The 19,474-nt window shown below is 45.3% G+C and overlaps 1 protein-coding gene across 1 annotated transcript in view; it reads right to left on the bottom strand.

The window, feature by feature from the left end:
• The window catches only part of MYO10 (myosin X), a 192,799-nt gene that overhangs the window by 94,884 nt on the left and 78,441 nt on the right, over positions 1-19,474 (bottom strand). The window contains exons 3-4 of the mRNA XM_031443472.2: positions 15,099-15,257; positions 1,804-1,991 (exon numbers count right to left, since the gene is read on the bottom strand). Coding sequence (XP_031299332.2) covers positions 1,804-1,991; positions 15,099-15,257 — 347 coding nt within the window. The remainder of the gene's footprint in view (positions 1-1,803; positions 1,992-15,098; positions 15,258-19,474) is intronic.

Genomic DNA, 19,474 nt, shown 5'->3' on the forward strand with positions numbered 1-19,474 from the left:
CTTCCCTTCCCTTAAAGAAAGTGGCAGGTGGGGGCAGGAGAGAAAATACAACTGAAGGAGAAACATACAGGTCTGTCCTCCATATTCAGGTAATTTTGATTTATTACAAAAGAAGGACCCATGAAGCAAAGTCATGGGTAAAAACTACCACCAAGAAGAACACAGTCCCTGAAAGTAGTTTTCTGTGCGCGGCACCAGGAGGTGTCATTCCAGGGCACTCACACCGAAGGGCTGCTGGAAGGGTTCACTGATGCCTGAAAAGTTCTTGGCATGGAGTCCCATACCTTCCAAGAATGTTAGCCATTATTTCTTTCCTATCTTCAACCAGACTCCATGTGGGACAGTATGAGCACCTCCCAAATGTTCCCCTTTCCCTTCCCTGGAGTTTCAGGAGGGGCCTCCTCTGGCACGTCTGCCCCCTACCCAACCTCTCCCTCCTCCAAGAAGTGGAGTGGTTTCTCTGACAGGTGAACTCCAGACAAGGGCTGGTCAGCTCCTCACCAACTGGGAATTGGCTTGGACAGTGATTGTGGCCACCAGGTACCTGTCTGTCCCCCCAGCCAGGTGGGTCAGTCTGTCTGTAACTTGGGGGGCAAAGTTAGCAAGACTGATTGGCTAGAAGTCTTGTGTCCAACCAAGGGGTGAGGGGGGGGTCTTATTTGTGATCCTCCCCAAATCCAAACACCTCTTCCCTTTAAGATAATAATTATCTTGCCACAAGTTGGGACGAGAAAGCCATCTAAAGCAGATGTCAAAATCTTCTTTCCCACCAGCAGTTTAGTAACACCGTGGGGTCTCAGGAACAGCCATGCTCTGGGCACGACTGCCTGGGAGGACAAATGAATGAAGGGCTTGGATGCTCCACGGAAACCTCGCTGAAGGTGACACTCAACACACCTGCTTTGGGTCTCGTCCGGGGGTGTTCTGATCATCGCTAGGACATAATTCCAGTTTAAACAATAAGACCCAGTAGGACTATCACTAGAATGCAGGCGATAAGACCAATTTGAATTGCTCAATAAAAATATTTCTAAAGTACAGCACTGGGTTTTTTAGGTAGCATTTACTAATAAATATTTTGATAGGTTTCTGGTAGTGTATTTTTTTCACTTAAGTATTGTCTGGTAGTGTATTTTAATAAATAAGTTAAGACTTGGCTGAAATAGGTGTCAAGACCCTGTTCCCCGCGCCTAACCCCAAAAGTAATTGAAATATGCATGCTTTCCTATCATTTCTTCAGCATATGCAGAGTAAGCCCCTCTTCTGGGGCTAATTCAGAGGTAAACTAGGAACATCCAATTAAAATCATTCAAAAATCCTTAAATTTGGGAGATTCTAGGGTACTCTCATACTACCAAAAACCAAAATCGTGCTCAAATACACAAGCATTCTGACCAGCAGTTCAGACTACAGAAAACATTTTAAATTTGAAAGAACTAACACAATATTTCTGAAAATCAAGAGAAGGACCACGCCTAACAATTGGAATTAAACCAAAGAACCACTATGGTAAATAAAATAAACAAACTGGAGTCATTATTCTGAGGACAAGAGCCAACAAACGTGGCACATTTTGCTTCCTACTGTGTTCCTCGCGTCTTTCGGAAGCTGCAGTTATCAGGCTGTTCAGGACGGAAACCACCCGCGGAGGAATTTTGGTTCATGCACTAATAATGAGCAGGCTCTGTGTCTAGGGGGCCGGCCAAGGAAGCTGGTGGCAGAGATGCCAGCAGGTGTGGTTCTGAACCGAAGGGCCCGCCTGCCGCCCGCCCCGCCCCGCGCCCCGCCCCGCCGGGCGGTTACCTGATGAGGACGCACTGGTTGTCGTGGCGCCGCCACAGGCAGCGGTAGCACTCGTTGGCGATGGCGAAGACGTGGGGCGGCAGCTCCCCCAGGCGGCACCTGCTGTAGCGCTCCATGGCGTCCCGCCCGTACAGGCCGGGGATGGTCCTGTAGGGGTTCACGGCGGCGATGATGGAGCCAATGTAGGTCTGCAAGCACACGGGGCCGCGTTACACGTGGTCCTGGGGCGGGGCCCTGCGCACCGGTGCTCACCCCCACCCACGCGCGGGCGGAGACAGAAGGGTCTGGAAGCAGCTCAGTGTGGCTCCACATCGGGAGGAAAGGCGCTGCCACATCCCCCTGGAGCCACTGTCTAAGCTCGAGCAGAACCCCCTGAACGTGCAGTGAGGGGGCAGGAGGCTCCACCCCCCACTCACATTTTTCCTTCACCTTTTGGTAGAAATCGTGTGCCAAGGAACTAGGCCATTTCAAAGAGGGCTGCAGGGAAGGGTAAACAAGACAAGACGGTGAAGCAGCTCAGGCCCGCATCCCTGCTCCCTGGTGACCTCCTGACCCCCCTCCATCAGGCGGCTACCAGGAGGCGGCAGGATTACAGAAGCAAGAGAAATGAGGTGGGGGCCGGGGTTGGGAGGGGGAGCTACTGCTTCATGGGTACAGCGTTTCTGTTTGGGATGGTGAGAAAGTTCCACACATAGGTAGTGGAAATGGTTGCACGACTCTGCAAACATGTTTAGTGCACCAGAACTGTACGCTTATTAAAAAGAGTCAAAATGGTAAATTCTATGTCATGTATCTTTAACCACAATTTTTGAAAAGGAACAAGACCATTTTGAAAACATTAAGTGCTCTTCCAGTGTCTCAAATACTTCATCAAGCACCACGTAGTTTACCTGGAAAACAGCTGACGGGCGATCTTACCTTTTCTGGAACCAAATCCAGGCCAGAAATTAAGCACAATCTTCAGAGCAGCAAAACAGAGGCTATTGGGTTATTAAAGCCAAGAGTCCTGCCTCGTGCCTCCTCGGTATGGACAGAAACTATTCCCTGGCCCCTCTGCAAGGAAGGCTAACAGGTTGGTTTCCAGGCCCAGACACAAGTGCAGCAGCCGATGAGAAGGGGAGGAGGAGGGTCCTGCAGGCGCCACCACCCACCCGCCAGCCTCTGTGCTGGGAGCCCTGGACTGATTATGTCCCCTCCCCCAACTCACACTCTGAAGCCCTAACCCCTAGTACCTCTGAATGCTACTCTATTTGTAGACAGGGCCTTTAAAGAGATGATTAAGTTAAAAAGAGGCCATTAGGGTGGGCCCTCATCCTGTCTGACTCGTGTTCTTGTAAGAAGAGAGAATTTGGTTACACAAAAACACCAGGGACATGTGTGCACAGAAACACCACATAAGGACACTGCAAAAAGGTCGCTGTCTGCAAACCAAGGAGAGAGCCCTTGACAGAAACCAACCCTGCTGACACTTTGATCTCAGACTTCAAGCCCCCAGAACTCTGAGAAAACAAACATCCGTTGTTTCACCCAGCCAGTGGTCTTTTGTCACAGTGGCCGAGCAGACTAATACACAGGGCCTGACCCTTTCAATGCTGACAATAACTCTGGGAGATTCACAGTATTATTACATCTACTTCTCAGATGAGGAAATTGAGGCACAGAGATAAAATCTTGCATTCAGTCACACAACCAGTAAGTGGAAGAGGTGAGATTTGATCCCAGGCAACTTAATTACAGAGCCTCCTCTTCACACTCATTGCCAAGGGACTGCAACGCAGCAGAGAACAAGGAAAGCAAGAAACACTGGACAGGAAGTTCAATATCTGAATCATCTTATAGCAATCTGTATCATATTATAGCAATTTGTAATCATTTACATTCACAGTGACCACCAGGAACATCAAGCAAAGTATCGCAAAGTATCATGTCCTTTGTAAATGTCTGCAAGTGTAAGGAGGTCTATAATATATTTTGCAAACATTTTGAACCAAAAAAAGGTTAAAATTATAAAAGAGTTATTTTATACAACAATTCTACACCTAGGTATATACCCCCAAATAATTAAAAATAGGTACTCCCACAAATACACAGCAGCATCAAAGGTGGAAACAACCCAAATGTCAATCATCAGACAGATGGGTAAACAAGATGTGGTAGAGTCACACAATGGAATATGATGCAGCCGTGTAAAGGAACAAAGTACTAACACAGGATCCAACATAGATGACTCCTGCAACATGACACTCAGTGAAAGAAACCAGATGTACAAGTTCACTTATTCAGAGCAGGTAAGTCCACAGAGACAAAGACTGGTGGCAGTTGCCACCACCAGAAGGGAGGGTGGGAGGAGGCAGGAATGGGGGGTGATGGCTTTGCAGGGGCAGGGTTTCCCCCTGGGTGATCAGAACATTTTGGAACGAGACAGAGGGGCTGCCTGTACATCACTGTGAATGTATTAAATATCACCGAATTTACTTTAAAGTGGTTAATTCTCTGTTACATAAATTTCACTTCAATTTTAAAAAATTAAACGATGTGGCACTTTCATGAATAAACATTCAGATTTCTGGAGAACTCCACTCTGTAGAAAGCCCACTTTTCCCCATCAGAGGACCGCAGGGAGGATGTGGCCAGAAAGAAAGATGGAAGCTGCATTTTCCTCTGGGGAAGGAAAGGGTCCTCCTTCTAAAGAGAACAGGGAACCACCTGGTTTCCTGGAGGATGCCAGACACCCTCCCTCAGCGCCTTGACCACAGACGCTGGTGCCTTCTTTCATGACAACCGTCTGCAGAGGGGAGGCAGGCAGGGAGGTTGTGCCTTCCTCCTCTTGGTCTAAAATGTCAGGCCTGCTAATAGTTAACTAATTGGAAGTGACCAAAGCCAGGCTTTTACTTTTCATTGTACATGCCATATAATGCGTCAAATGAAAAAAAAAATCAAAATGATCTGCATTTCAAATGCTTAAAACTTTCACCACTAAGTGAGGAGCACTTTGGAAGCTGCTCTATTTAACTGTATGACAACTCCTCACACCTCACATTCACACTTTTCTATCTTTACATCAGACCTTGAGCTGAATCCCCCTGTCCCAAGATTGTTCAGGACCCTTCTCCTTGCTGACTGTAGACAGATCACTTAAATATAAATAAACAGCTGTCACCAGATTTGACAAGATCAAGCACATAGTGGTATATATTCCAACACGGCTCTAAGATTGTAGGTGTCACTGCTGTCTTCCTCTCCAACATACAAAATGCATATACTTAAAAAAAAGGGGGGGGTTCTATAGCTGAGACCATATTAAATACTCTAAGCAAACAGAGAGTAACCTACATTCCTTTATATGCCTTGGATCTGTTCTCAAGGGTTTCCTTAAACCTATGCTCACCAAGCACTTCCTTTTTCTTTTTTGCATGACCTTGATCTGGGAGCAGCCCCAGGGCCACGGCTCTGCCTCCTCTAACAGAGGGGGGGATGGTGGTCCTGGGGTCTGTGGTGACCCCTTCCCTTCACCCCCGTGCAGACCCCCCAGCCTCACCGCCACTGTCTCCATGCAGGTGCTCTTCGCTTTCAATTAACTCTATAATCAACCCCCCTTCTTCATCTCCGCTGCTCTGGGCTCACTGGCTCAGATTTCCCCGAAAGCCCCCTCCTCACTAATTCCACTTGGTCTCGCCTGTTCAGTCCCAGCTCCGTATGTGACAAATGGACTTTCGAAGACAAAAACTCTCCTGCATGAAACTCGTCAACAGCTCCCATGACCTACAGGGTCGACCCACAGAAATACTTGAGAAGAGACTTCGAGAGGCTCCAAAAAGGCGAACCAACACCCAAATCCTCATGAATTTCTCTCCTGACAGCGACAGAAGGGAGGTGCCTTCAGTTACTTACTTGCTTTTTGTTGCTTGTGCCCATATTCGTGCCAAATGGTGCTTTCGACCTCCCTAAAACGGAAGTGTAAAACTACACGGCAACAACAGGAATAGCTCCCGATGGTTTATTCAGATTAGGTGAAATCGTAGTGGCCCATCAGCAGAAATCACTACGGCCAGGGACAGCTTTATCTCTCCTCCCACTACCTTGATCACAGCGTGGATCATTCTGTCATTAAAACAAAGGCTGCACACACACACCCATGGACCTAGAGATGATCATACTAAGTGAACTCAGACAGAGAAAGACAAATATCCTATGATACCACTTTTATGTGGAATCTAAAAAAGAAAAAAAAAAGATACAAATGAACTTATTTACAAAACAGAAAGAGACAGACTCACAGACAGAGAAAACAAACTTATGGTTACCAAAGGAGACGAGGGGGAGGGAAGGTTAAATTAGGAGTTTGGGATTAGCAGATACAAACTACTATATACAAAACAGATAAACAACAAGGTCCTACCGTAGAACACAGGGAACTACACTCAGCATCCTGTCACAAGCTATAACAGAAAGGAATATGAAAAAGAACACAAGTATGTATCACTGACTCACTACGCCCGACCTCAGGAACAACACTGTACATCAACTACACTTCAATTAAACAAACAGAACAAAGTCTGCATGGATAAGAGATCCCTTGAATAATAATGAAAGTTCGACAGGTAACATAAGTAAACAGGGCAACTGGGAAGTGGGGAGGTAGGAGGGGAGCCTAGTTGTGATGCAAAGTGACGCAGAGATAAATGCAGTGAGAAACCTAAGAGCTGGGAGACCATGCGCGTTCCACACTTGTACCACTGATCACTCTGTAAAAAGGTGTTTATTATTACTGCTCCAAAACCAGCCATCATAACTCCCTGCACTCTTAAGACCCTGGATACACGTGACTCTCAAACACAAGGCGGGGCCAGGTACTGGTTTCCACACGTTGGATTCCAAATTCCACAAAAATAAATAGCCTAGTCATTTTAACGGCTTTTCAGAAATAGAAAGGATATTCTATTTTGAAACACGTAAAGTTTCTTTTCTAGACAGAAAAGTTCCACAGAACTCACCAAAAAAATACTCTTCCTTACCCACTTTAATAATCTGGAACAGCTGCAGTGCAATCCGCTTTCAAAACGCTGGGAGAACCCACTGCACTGCTTCAGTGCAAAATCTATCAATTCAAGCTTTTCAGTAGGCATACAGGTATCATACCTAGTATCTGACCCCTCACCAAAACAACATAATAAAATTTAAAATATTAAAAAATATAAAAATATAAAATTAAAATAAAATAAAATATCATGAAGGAACTCACTGCATTGCTTCAGTGCAAAATCTACCAATTCAAGGTTTTCAAAAGGTATAAGGGTCTAATACCTAGTATCTAGCCCCTCATCAAATAAAAGAAAAAAGTTTTAAGTGTAACTATGAACACTACAAGTAACCTGTGGCCTCAGATGCACTCTGCTTGTAGATACACAGAATCTACGCTACTGCTGGGAAGTCACTATTCCAACACAGGAAAAAATGATCTAGACAGCAAGGTTTGGTCAACTCCGAAGACCTGAAGTCCTCAGCCTGGACCTACCTGCCCTGGTCCACTGCTTGCCCCTTCTGGGCCAGAGATTCTGACCAGTAATAACATATCCTCTGCTACCCTCACGTGATTACTATGCGAAAGTGCTGTGTAAATCAGAGGGATTTATTAACTTTGTTCATGAAAATAAAACCACAATGGTCTTCCATCATGTGGTCCTGGAAAAGCTGCACATAGACCAAGTAATCTGAAATGTACCAGGGAATCTGGCTCAAGTCAGTGTCATGGCCCACTTTCCTAAAGGGAGGAAGTTGTTAAGAAGTGGGAACTAGATAGTAACTACTATATATAAAATAAACAACAAGGTCCTACTGTGTAGCACAGAGAACTACGTTCAACACCTTGTGGTAACTTGTAATAAAGATGAACATATGTATGTATATGTATGACTGAACTATTATGCTGTTCACCAGAAGTTGGCACAACATTGTAAACTGACTATACTTCAATTAAAAAAAAAAATGGGAACCACTAGCTAGATTTACTTCCCACCCACCATTCTCTTTCCTCTCTTGACTATCTCAGTTCAACATGGCCATAACTTACTTTCCCAAATCTTGACCTTGAAAGCAGATTCAGCTTTAAATTGCAGATATGCACATTCAACAGTCCACCTGGGCGTCTTCACTTGGACACCCCTAAGCTCACACTCAACACACAAAGGCTGAGCTCCTCAAAACACCTGTTTCTTCTCACAGTCACGTCTTGACAAATGGCACTGTGGTCTACCCAAATGGACAGTCCAGGGATCTGGGAGTCAGCCTTTAAAAATTCAGCCTACTTGCCTCCCAAACTCAATCAAGCATCTGGATTTGACCTTTTCTTATGTCTCATACTCCAACCCCCACCCCAGGATTGGTTTGGAACCCTATCATTTCCCATCTGCTCTGCTGGTCACCTCTTCCCCCAGACTGGTTCCGTTGCCTACAGCCAGATTGAGTTTTCCCAGAACTCACCTTTGACATTGTCCCCTATCAGTCTTCACAAACGAACTCAAGCTCATTCACTTACACACAGTGTCCTTCCTCACCTGCTCCTGACCACCCTGCCAGCCAGCTGCATGCAACCTTCATTGCAGCGTCTCATGGGTCCTGCAGCTGCACAAATGCATCACGCTTCGTCAAGCCTTTGCCCTTGCTGATCTTCTGCCAGGAATGAGTTAGCCTCTGGCTTGGCCAAATTCCCCTAAAAATGCTTCAAAACTCAGTGCAACCAGTGTCTTGGCTGGGAGTCATTTCCCGACCCCGTCTCACCATCTCCTTCGAGTGCCCACTCTGTGTGTTCCCAGTTAGTCCTTTTATGACACTCACTGTTGCCCTGAGCTGCTGTCAAAGGTTTGCTGCGTCCGCCTTCACCAAGGAACTAGGAGGTCCCGGAAAGGCAGTGCCTTACGTTTATTCGATCTTTCAAGAAACAAGTACTGAGAACAAGAGTGTGCATCCTTGGAGCCTCACACACAGTCTGGCACACAGGCAGGGCCGGAATCAACATAGATGTGTTGAGGGCACACGAATGGACCACCAATCCACCAAGTTTAAGTTCCATTTTAACTGAGTCCTACTGCTCCACACCCACCTCCCAACAAAATGATTCATGATCGTCGTCCAATGAAACAGCCAAAACTCTTAGGCATTCAAGTTTGTTGAAAAGACAACTAGATCACAACAGATACCTCCAGATGTTGTTAAAGTCAAGCTCTTAAATTTAGAAGTGACATTTCCATTTAATCTGAGTGAATTTCTGACACATGTTCCCTCCTTGTTCAAAGAAATCTGACCCAAAAGAGAGGCAGGAACGGGGAGGGGGGATTAACAAAAGCAAAGTCCCTAATTGCCACCATCATGTGCTGATGTGGAAGTGGCGACTCGAGAGCATAAATGTTTGGTAAAGTTTAAAAATACATACAGTCGGACAGATGGTTGCAATCATCTTTTGGCAACACTGGTCTAGATTTCATGTGAGAAAAAAAACCCCTGACAAACCACACTGTGTTCAGCTGTTCCCGGTATGAGACAGATGCCAAGCCTGCTAGCCATCCGGTCTTCCGGCCATCGCGAGAGGCGCGCTGTCACTTGACACTGGCTTTGGAGAGGGACAGAAAACAAACCCCCAAAAGTCTACTCTGGGAAGACAGGACTCAAGGCAGTGAATCGCAGATTTCGATTTGCGAGCCCGAAACTGGCAACTCCAGGGCACGGTGTCCCAGGGATCAACGCCGCAGGTGGCCCATGATTCCCCCACAGGTGAACTCAGGTCACCTGTCTGCTGCCACCCATGAGTCTTTAACTGGCTGCTGCCCACGAACATATCTGTCAGGCTTCAAAGTCAATTCAGGTGGTGATCATTGTGCAATACAAATACCAAAACCTCATATTGTACCCTTGAACCTACTATAACATTCTGTGTAAATTTTACCTCAATTAAAAAAAAGTGAATTAAAAAGTAAGCCTTTAAAGTCTTTTAATTAATATTAAATTTATGTGACAAAATACTTTTAAATGAAATTAAATTTTATAAATTATTAACTAATTTTAATAATAAATCATCCTGTGATTTTTGGCCTGTAACTCAAAAAAAAAAAGTTAATTCAGGAACAACAGCAAATATGTGTACAGATTCAGTCTGGAGCGCCACCTACCCAGAGGAGGATTATTTTTGAAACACTTAAAAATATACTAGCTGTGAAGCATCTTCTGTGCTCACAGCCCCACTTCTTAAAATGGGCTCCTTTGATCTTGCTCTCTGCCCCATCTGTTCAGCAAGACCCACAAACTAACCCACGAGTGGGTGGAACAGAGCACGGCTTCCTCTGGAACCGCCCCCAACACTCTAATTGCAGCCGAGCCCTGAGGTTCCCTGCAGTCCTCTCCCTGATGTGGTTTCCAGCCACTCCTTAGCGGCTGGGAGAGGAGGCTCCCCATGCAATTGACCCAGAGCACGACCAACTCTATGATGGAGGGCATGTGTTTCCTCTTCCATTCGGCAGACGACAACAGTGCCACACCACGGAGCTAGCGTGGCTGTCCCTGCACTCTGGACACAGAGTTCACGGTCAATACAACAAAAACATCATCTGCAGTTGTCCACACTGTGCTTAGATGCTGGGGACATAATCGGAAATGACACAGGCTCCAAGGATGCCCCAGGCATCCTAAACCTTACTCATCTCACTGGCCCCCTCTCCTGGAGGAGCCTCCGGGACAGTCAGCGGCATGTTCTCATGGCCAGGGGGGCCTGACAAGGCTGGGAATCCTTCAAGCTACCCCTGCCTCCTTGACCTCCTTCCCACTCATCTCGTATCCCACATTCCCTTGCTGGCTACCATCTCTACTCTAGTCCAAACCCTCATCTCTCCGCTCTGAATTACCACAACCCTCTCTCAGCCAATCCACTCTCTAGATGGTATCACACCATTTCCCTCTCCACCCTTCTACATTTTTTTCTCAGGGAAGTTCTCTCTTCAAAAGCCTTTAACAAAGACGGTGTAGTCTCTGACCACCAAGCCCAAATGCTGCCGACCCGCTTTAAGTAAGGCGGGGTTTCTCTGTACTAGTGACATCTCGGGCCAGGTAACTCTTCGTCGTGGGGCTGTCCTGTGCCCTGAGGGGTGTACAGCAGCTCCCTGGTCTCTACCCACTAGGTACCATTAGCATCCTCCACCCTAACTGTGACAACCAAAAAATGCCTCCAGGTACTACCACATGTCCCCTGGGGGCCACATCACCTGCTGGAGCACCACTCCTTTTAAGGGTGTCCTGACCCCATCCTGCCTATCCTACTAATTGCTCAGCATCCCCCCAACACACTCCAGACTCCATAAGCAAAGGGAACTTCTCCCAGTTTAGTGAGGCCATCACACCAAGTTCAGTCTCAACTTTTCATCTTCACGTATGGTATCCAACTAGCCCTTCCATCTACTCACCTCTCATCCCTCCTTTGGAGGGGCTGGCAGTAATACTACATAGGGTCCTTCACCCACCTATTTGTTCCCTCTCCCTACCTCTTATCTCCTCATACAACACATACCCCTCCTCTATGAGTCTTTAGGGACTTACAGGTGTGGGTACTGGTCTTCCCAGGTCTCATCAATGGTGGGAAGAGACAAAGGAGGGTAGGACTCATCAGACCCTCTCCAAGGTGCTGGCCCCCTGCAGCAGGAAACCCGTAAAGAAATTCAGGGTGGAAGTTTGGGATGGGGTCCAAGGTTAGAGCTGAAGTGCTGGGCAGAGTTGTCCTCTGGGAGTCGCCAGAGGCTGGGAAAGGCTGACAAGGTGGAGCATTAGGCAAGAGGGCCTGGAGTTCCGGAAAGGGAATCCAGCATGAGGGCATAAAGGCAGGGGTTCATTCAGGGCACTTAGGAAAGAACAGAGCTGCTCTAACCCGGGGGTCAGAGCCAAACGACCAGCGGCCAGGCTGGAGCCACACAGGCTTACGGACACTGACACAGATGTCTGAACAGCCCCTGCGCCTGGAAGGAGTTCCAGGCAGGAGCTTTCCAAATAAAGATTTGGTGGTGTTCGATGAGTAAGGTGGGGAGAGAGGTACGAAGGTTAGTCAAGTTCCTAAGGCCTTCACTTGACATTTTACTGTAAAACAGCCCTGTCAGATACAAGGGTTATAACATCTGACCTTTAAAAATTTTTTTTTAAGTTGACACATAAAAATTAAGTGTTTAATATAGAGCCCAAGAGGAGGTGAGTGGCGAAAAGTGGACTCAACTCTGATTTGTCTCCTAAGCACTTCACCTCTTTGTAGCTCTCCACCTCCATTTGAATTCAGGATGCTTAAGGCTAGAAGAAATATTTTCCTGAGGTCTGCTAAAGACCTCAGACAATAAGGATGGCCCTCAAGGTGGAAAAAAAGTTAATTGTCCTTCTTAGCACAAACAACAGACTCCTCTACCCGGATACAGGTCTGCTTACCAGCGAACTGTATCATTTAGGATCAGCAAGCCAACAGATAATGCATGATCTGGAGTGGTGGGGGAGACCCACAGGACTTCTTTTTCTATAACAGGACTCAAAGAAGGGCATCTACGCAGGCAGAGCAACACACCACTCCCCTGCCCTACCAAGATGCCCACAACTAGTTCCCAGGACCTGTGACTACGTGATGTTGCAGGCAAAGGGACTCTGAAGATACAGTTAAAGCTGTAAACTCTTGAGACTGGGGATTATCCAGGTGAGTCCAATCGAACTGCATGAATCTTTAAAAGCTGAGAACCTTCTTGGCTGCAGAGATAGGCAGGAGGAGGAAGAGATCTGAAGCACAAGAGGGACTCAACCCACAGTTGTTGGCTTTGAACCTAAAGGAAGGGGCCCTCCAGCAGCTGGGAACAGCCCTCAGGAGACAGCCAGCAAGAAAACGAGGACCTCAGTCCTACAGCCCCAGGTAACTGCCCTCTGCCAATACCAGCAAAGAGCAGGAAACAGGTCCTCCCCTAGAGGCTCCAGAAAGGAACCCTGTCCTGCTTACACCTGGATTTTAGTCTGGTGAGATCCCTTCCAACTGTTCACCTACAAAGCTGCAAGAAAATTCACTTCTGTTAAGTTGGCACAGTTATGGTAATCTGTTATGCCAGCAAAAGAAAACTAACACAGCACCTGTGTTATGTATCATTTTTTTCTCTCTTTTAATAATAGGGACAAGCATCACTCAGAGCCAGGATCAAAGGTGAAAAAGCTGCGCTTCTCTGACAGGTGGTGGTTTTGTCTTGATGGGGCAGTGTCTGACAGCTACTGGCACCCACTCAAATCACTTCAGCAGTGATAAGATAACCCAGGTGGCTGCTTTATGGAGAATAATACAATTATCCAGGTCCCAAAAGGAAGGTATGTACAGGTCTAATTAATTAAACTGAGTTGCAAATTGGATGTACAAAAATCCTATGTTTTTCCTGCAGAGGGGAGGAAAAAGACATTCATTCCAGGAAAAAGGACCAAGATCCTATTCATGGTTTATTGGGCAATTTAGCTGTCAGGTTTAAACATCACTATCCTGAAAAGGGGAGGTGGGGAGCTTTTTAAGCCTCTGTCTTTTAAACCCCTTGGATAATTTTTTCCCCCTAATTCACCTACTTTTTCTTGACTATTAAATGTGTAACAAGAACTTGCATCTAAAGACAGAAGAGTATAAGTTCTGAAATATTCACCTATAAGAGCCATGTACCAATGGAGAAATTTTAAATCTAGCTTCACCTTTATCATCAACTAGGTTCTTTCTAATACACATGGAATTTGTTTTACTATTATTATCGGAGAACTACCAGGTGCCTGGCACTGTCCTTGGCTCAGGGAAGACAAACTGAGCAAGGAAACTGCTGTGTGCACAAAGTTCCATGGTGGTGCCAAATACTTGATACCAAAGGCACAGGCACGGTACATGGTTACCTGGACACCTGCGTCATGGGGGTCCCACGGGAAGGAGGAGACACAAGTCACCTTCGAGGAGATTTTTGAGATGGGAACAGAGAAGTAAGTACACGTTAATTCTGTGGCCCAGGCACAAGTAGACTAGATGGCCACTTTCACATCAGCACGTGTGACCGCTACCTTTTCTGAGAATCATACAGAAAACACTGTCATTGAAGCACTGAGTGTGAAGCAAGCTCCGCCAGTCAAAGGACTAGAACGGGACGAATTTCCCAAGACGAGGCTGCCTGAAAACATCTGGCAAATACCAGGTCAATCCAGCCAAAATGACGCTTTCACAATATAAAAAGAAAGCATATAAGTGTACCTTTTTTTTTTTTTTTTTAAAGCTGGGGAGAATGTAGCATTAAACCCAGAAATACCTAATTCCTCCTCTTTCCCCATCCTCCTCGTCTGGTCTAAGGGCAGGTAAATTAGAAGAACCTCAGTACTAAGAGTGCCTTGAGTCTCACCTGCTAGCTCTACCGCATAAGGCTGATACAATTATTCATCTTAGTTACAAGCATATTGGCCAAATTAAATGTTAACTGCTAAGGAACAGAAATTACTAAAAGATCAAGGGTTTTTCCAACATCAAAATTTGGAGTTTTTAAAAAAACCTGAATGTAAACTTGACAATAAAAACAAACATGTGTAAGCAGCTGCCCAGTTTTCTATAAAGATCTGCAAACAGGCAGATGAAAAGATAAAATCTGCAGATCATTTTTTGACCAGTAATTTAAGTACTTTAATGTCAAAAAGTGATTATTATAGAAGTGATTTTTGAAGATCACTTTCATAACATAGGTACCGTCACACTTCATGGAAGTGGAGAGAAAACGTGTGGCTGCCTCGGCGGGACAGGGCTCCCATCAAAACAGCAACCCCACAAATGAGGTGGGCTCTCCTGATTCCAGATAGCCCCTTAGATGGGCTCCAGAACCAGAAAAAAAGGGAAAACTCATGAAAGGAGAAAAATCAAGAAAGCAAAAATAGCTTAAACTCAGGTCTGCCTACTTGCAAATCCACATTCCCCATGTCACCCCCAGCCCTTAATTGAGGAAGTCAAACCATTCCGCGTGATTTCTTCATGTAACAGAACACTTATGAACAGGATGCACTTACACAAAGAAAGAGGCCAAATCACGCATCGACAGAAAGTCGTCCCCCACTAATAAAGTCAAGGCAGTAAGCACAAGAATGATTTATGGAACCACGTCTCTAATTTAACGGAACACCTGAAAATGTAGCTTTCCTCAGATTCACCAGAGGTTGTCAAGAGGAAATCCTCTCTGAAAACACAAATACACCTTCATTCAAACCAGAGGGGTTTTTTTTAAGGGAGTTAAAGGGGAACTTACGTAGATCTGATTTCTCCTGTATCGCTGGTACAAGTTGTGCATGATGGCGCCCCCGTGGAGCTCGGTCAAGGTGGCCATGTCATCCACACCCTCCTCATCCATGGGGTGCATGGCTGTCACCTTCTGGTGTGTGATTGTGCTCTGCTTGTAAGTGAACACCTGATTGGGGTGGGGAGGGGAATGAATTCAACTGTTTAGTTATCAGCAAAGAACAGTTTCCACAGACGTTTCCCCAACTTATAATACAATCCCAGTATAATTTCAGTAACAGGATCCTGAATCCGTCAGTAAAACACAGACTGCAGAGAACTCTATTACTTCCTTCCTGCCACCTACCTATTTTTAAATTATTCTGACAGCTGCTATTAGATATTCCTAAATGGCAAGTTCAAGTACTAACCATCCTTTGGGAATTGCAGAAATTATACATTTACAGTTCATGTCTCTCCCACTGATCTGAAGCAGTAACAATTAAGAGACTGGCTCTCCAAGCTTTCAGAAAGTAATCTGATTTCACTCCATAATGTTTCACATAGGATTGTATGATGTATTTCAAAGCTTCCTAACAAAGCTCTTCATTCTAATAAGTGTTACATAAATTCACCATATAGTCTGTATATTTTCTCAGAGATGGGAACACATCTTCTCAGGAATGCCTGAAAAATATCCTTGGACACGATCCCTCCTCAGTCGTGAATATACAGCATTCACGTGATTGTTAAGCAAGACATATCCTCTCAGATTTAAAATACAATCAGTTTGTCGGCCTGACAGCCTGTCTTCCTTATAATTTATCCCAACACCAGTGACAGCCCTGCATGCATGCTGTAGCATGTATAGCACACAACTCTCGTATTATTGTAAGACTGGTTACTGAACTCGCGTGTATTTCTAAAATCTACCCAGGGCTCTTTTATCACCACCGATTGGGTAGAGGATTAACCACGTCAGCACCATCTGTTGGCCAGTTTGACCAGCTCTACAAAACTGTGCATGACACTATCAGTCAATTATGGAAGCTATTCCATATTTCTTCATGGTACACTTTTGCTATAGTCACCCTTAAAACAGATTAAAAACACCAAGATGTAAAAGCAAGATGTAAACAACACGAAAGATGTCCAGTCTTCACAAGCACATATATTCGCATGTGCACACACACCCAAAACAACTTTCTGGAAGAGTGTTTGCAGACTGGGGGACTCTATTTTTAAACAGTGACCGGTTGCCTACATGGCAGCAAATGGTATGTTATTGCAAAAGGGAATGACACACTAAGAAAAGCAAAAGTACCAATCCAATGGTTTCCATAAGCCATGAAAAGTGGCACGTTTTATTTTTCTGGAGACAAAATGAAAACTTCCGCAGGGGCATCTTTGCCACAGGAACCACAAGAGTTGGTCAAAACCAGTACTGAGAAACTGCTTGAGGCCAGGGCAGACACCAACCCTCTCTTGTGAGGTCCAGCCAGTTTCCCCAGCTGCTTCCTGGGCCCAGACATCCACCGGGAGATGTGGCAGCCCCAGCAGCCCCACCTCATGGCGAGGTGGCTACCCAGCCACGTAAGCACCCCACAGGGCAGGACAGGCTGGGGCGGCTGAGGGAATGCAAGGTGGGGCCAATCCAGGCAGGTGTTCCAGAAACACAACTGAGCAGGGTACTTGCGTCTTCCATCTACAGCCACTGTGAGGCTGGGGCCGGAGCAGAACCCATCCCACCTGGCTGCACTCTGGCCAGCAGAGGGGTGCACATGGTGTTGTGTCCCCCTCTGTCCCCAGCACACCCAGAGGGTCTCCTCAATCCACCTGCTCAGTACTCCTGCCAACACGAGGGCAGGGTGGTCACATGGGTTCCCCAGGAAATACTCTGGTAGGAAAGTCAGCGCAACGGTCTCTTGTTTAAGCTCCTGAAGACCCACCAACAGCAAGTCCTTCCCAACGTGAACATTTTTTCTACTTTTTATAGAAATATTGTCTGAGTATACTGAGAATTCCAGAATTTGAGAACAGATTTAATTTAGAAGATTAAAACTGCTGTTTGCATTTATACTGAATCTTATTTTTTCCTGGAAATGACCCTACACACCCTACAAAACTTAGACACTAAAAGATATACGTATAATGAATATTACATCGTATGTAAACATTTCCTTGTCTTTTTTAGTGCCCTGGAAACAGCTAGACAATGTGTGAGCCTAAGTAAACAGCTCAGAGCTGGACTCATGAACACTGAAAAAAACGGCTATAAACTGTGAATTGAGTTCCCCACATTTGTACATTCGACCTCTCTGTATGTTTTCAGGTGCACACTGTGTGTCAGAGGTGGGCACGTGGCCATATTCCAGGAGTAGGAAAATCAAGAGAACTAGAACTTCCTTCTCAAGAGCTCGGAGAGACAGAATCATGATGGAAGAGTTACATAAACAAAACAAGAGGCTGTGAACAGGACAGAGAGATACATTATGCCAAGACAGAGGACTGGAGCTGCTCAAAGCAATGATTATCTCAAAGTGAGAGAACAGAGAAAATGTGTTTATGAAAGAAAGGCAGGGAGAGCCATCCATCAGAAATGGGTTAATATCTGTAAAGATTTTAGAGTGGTGCCTGGCACAGTGATACCTGATAAATTGATGATGAAAATCCATCCATTCAAGCAAATATTTACTATTGTGTTCTAAGCACTGGGAATATAGCTTACATTCCAATACCGGGAAGGAAAAAACACAAATATACAATATCATGCAGATGGTGATGAATGTCCGTGAAGACATAAATGCAGTAAGTACCAAGAGGGGTTCCTTTATACTAAGTGTTCGAGGACAGCCTCACTGAAAAGGTTAACATCAAAGTAGAAGCCTCAAGGAAGTAAGGAATGGAACCAGCCCCCTGCATTGTGTGTTAAAGCATACTGGTTAAATAAACACCTAACCTGGAAATATCTCAGAGGCTTAATCATTCCGCAATCATATTTAAGATTTTTTACGGCAAGCCCCCTTGGACGATCAGAAGTCATTTCTATGCAACAATGAACAGGATTAATATAGTTGCACAAGACTATCCCCAAACAGCAAAAAAGAAAATTCTAGGTTTAAAGAATGGAATTCATTTTACAGGAATTTGGGGGGAACAGACAACAGCCAAAAGACTAACAAACTGAATTCCTCAAAACCCAACTCAAAATAAACTGGGTTACTTCAGTGGGGCATGTGCTCAAAGACAGGTGGTAAGGTTAAGAAATGGAGCAAAATATAGAAGATTAATAGACAGGAAATCAGTTTAGAGAAAGCGGGGCCTCAGAACAAACAGCTCCTGTTAGAGAAATACAAGCCACCGGTCACAAGATGGACTGGATTAAGTGTGGGAGCGGAACAAAGGAAACCAATCAACACCATTAAAGAAACAGCTCAGAGGAGGCTTGCCTGACCCTGGGTCCACTTCTGTAAGAAAAAAGGAGAAGTCCTGAAGACAATTAATTAGATAAAAAACAGCTGGGCCATTACCAATCCCCTTTTATCTTCATCTGATGATAGTTCGACTACTGCAGGAAGCCACCGTCACACTTACGTGAGTGTCTGCAGTGCAGAGTGACAGACACACAGATTCCCCTTAGGAAAACGGGACATTTGTTAGGAACCCATAAAAATCTAACTTTTCTGATTGAAGAGAAAGAAAGAAAGAAAATAAAAAACTATCATATCCTCTCTTGATGGACAGATGAGACAGAAGGTGTTCTCAGCGTGGGCAACTTCATCTCATACAAGCCTGGAATTTCTTCCAGAAGTTCTCAATTTTGCCCCCCAGGGTACAGTTAGCAAGGGTTGTAAACATTTTTGGTTGTCATGACTGTAGGGGAGGGGGAAGTGTGCCACTGACATCAAGTCAGCAAAAGCCAAGAATGCTGCCATTCTTGAAGGCCAAAGAATTATCCAGGCCAAACATGAGGCGTGCCAAGGTTGGGATACCCCGGTCTAGAAATGCCCTGACTGGCGTGCCATCCAACCAAAGGCCTAGGCAGATGCTAGAAAAAAAATGATGACAGTCAGCCAATGCCTATAAGCAAAACCTTTTCATGAAACAAAGACAAGTCGTTCAGAAATAATTTAAAATTAAAAATATTGACTAGAGGTTAATCAAAGGTCAGCATGACAATGTTAGGAAGTTTAGTTTCTGATTCTTATTTGACCCAAGTTAGGAAGGGCGATGGTGACGAGGATAATGAAGATGATGATGACCAGGCGATGGGGTTGGCTAATGCTTGTTACTGTTTCCTGATCGCACTGTATTATGGTCAAACATGGTCCATGCTATTCCCACTCTGTCTCCCTGGCCAGGCTTCCTGTACCCACTGTTTCATGTCTGGGCCACTGACACCCCACT

The sequence above is a fragment of the Camelus dromedarius genome, chromosome 3, assembly GCF_036321535.1.
Source record: "Camelus dromedarius isolate mCamDro1 chromosome 3, mCamDro1.pat, whole genome shotgun sequence".
NCBI lineage: Eukaryota > Metazoa > Chordata > Mammalia > Artiodactyla > Camelidae > Camelus > Camelus dromedarius.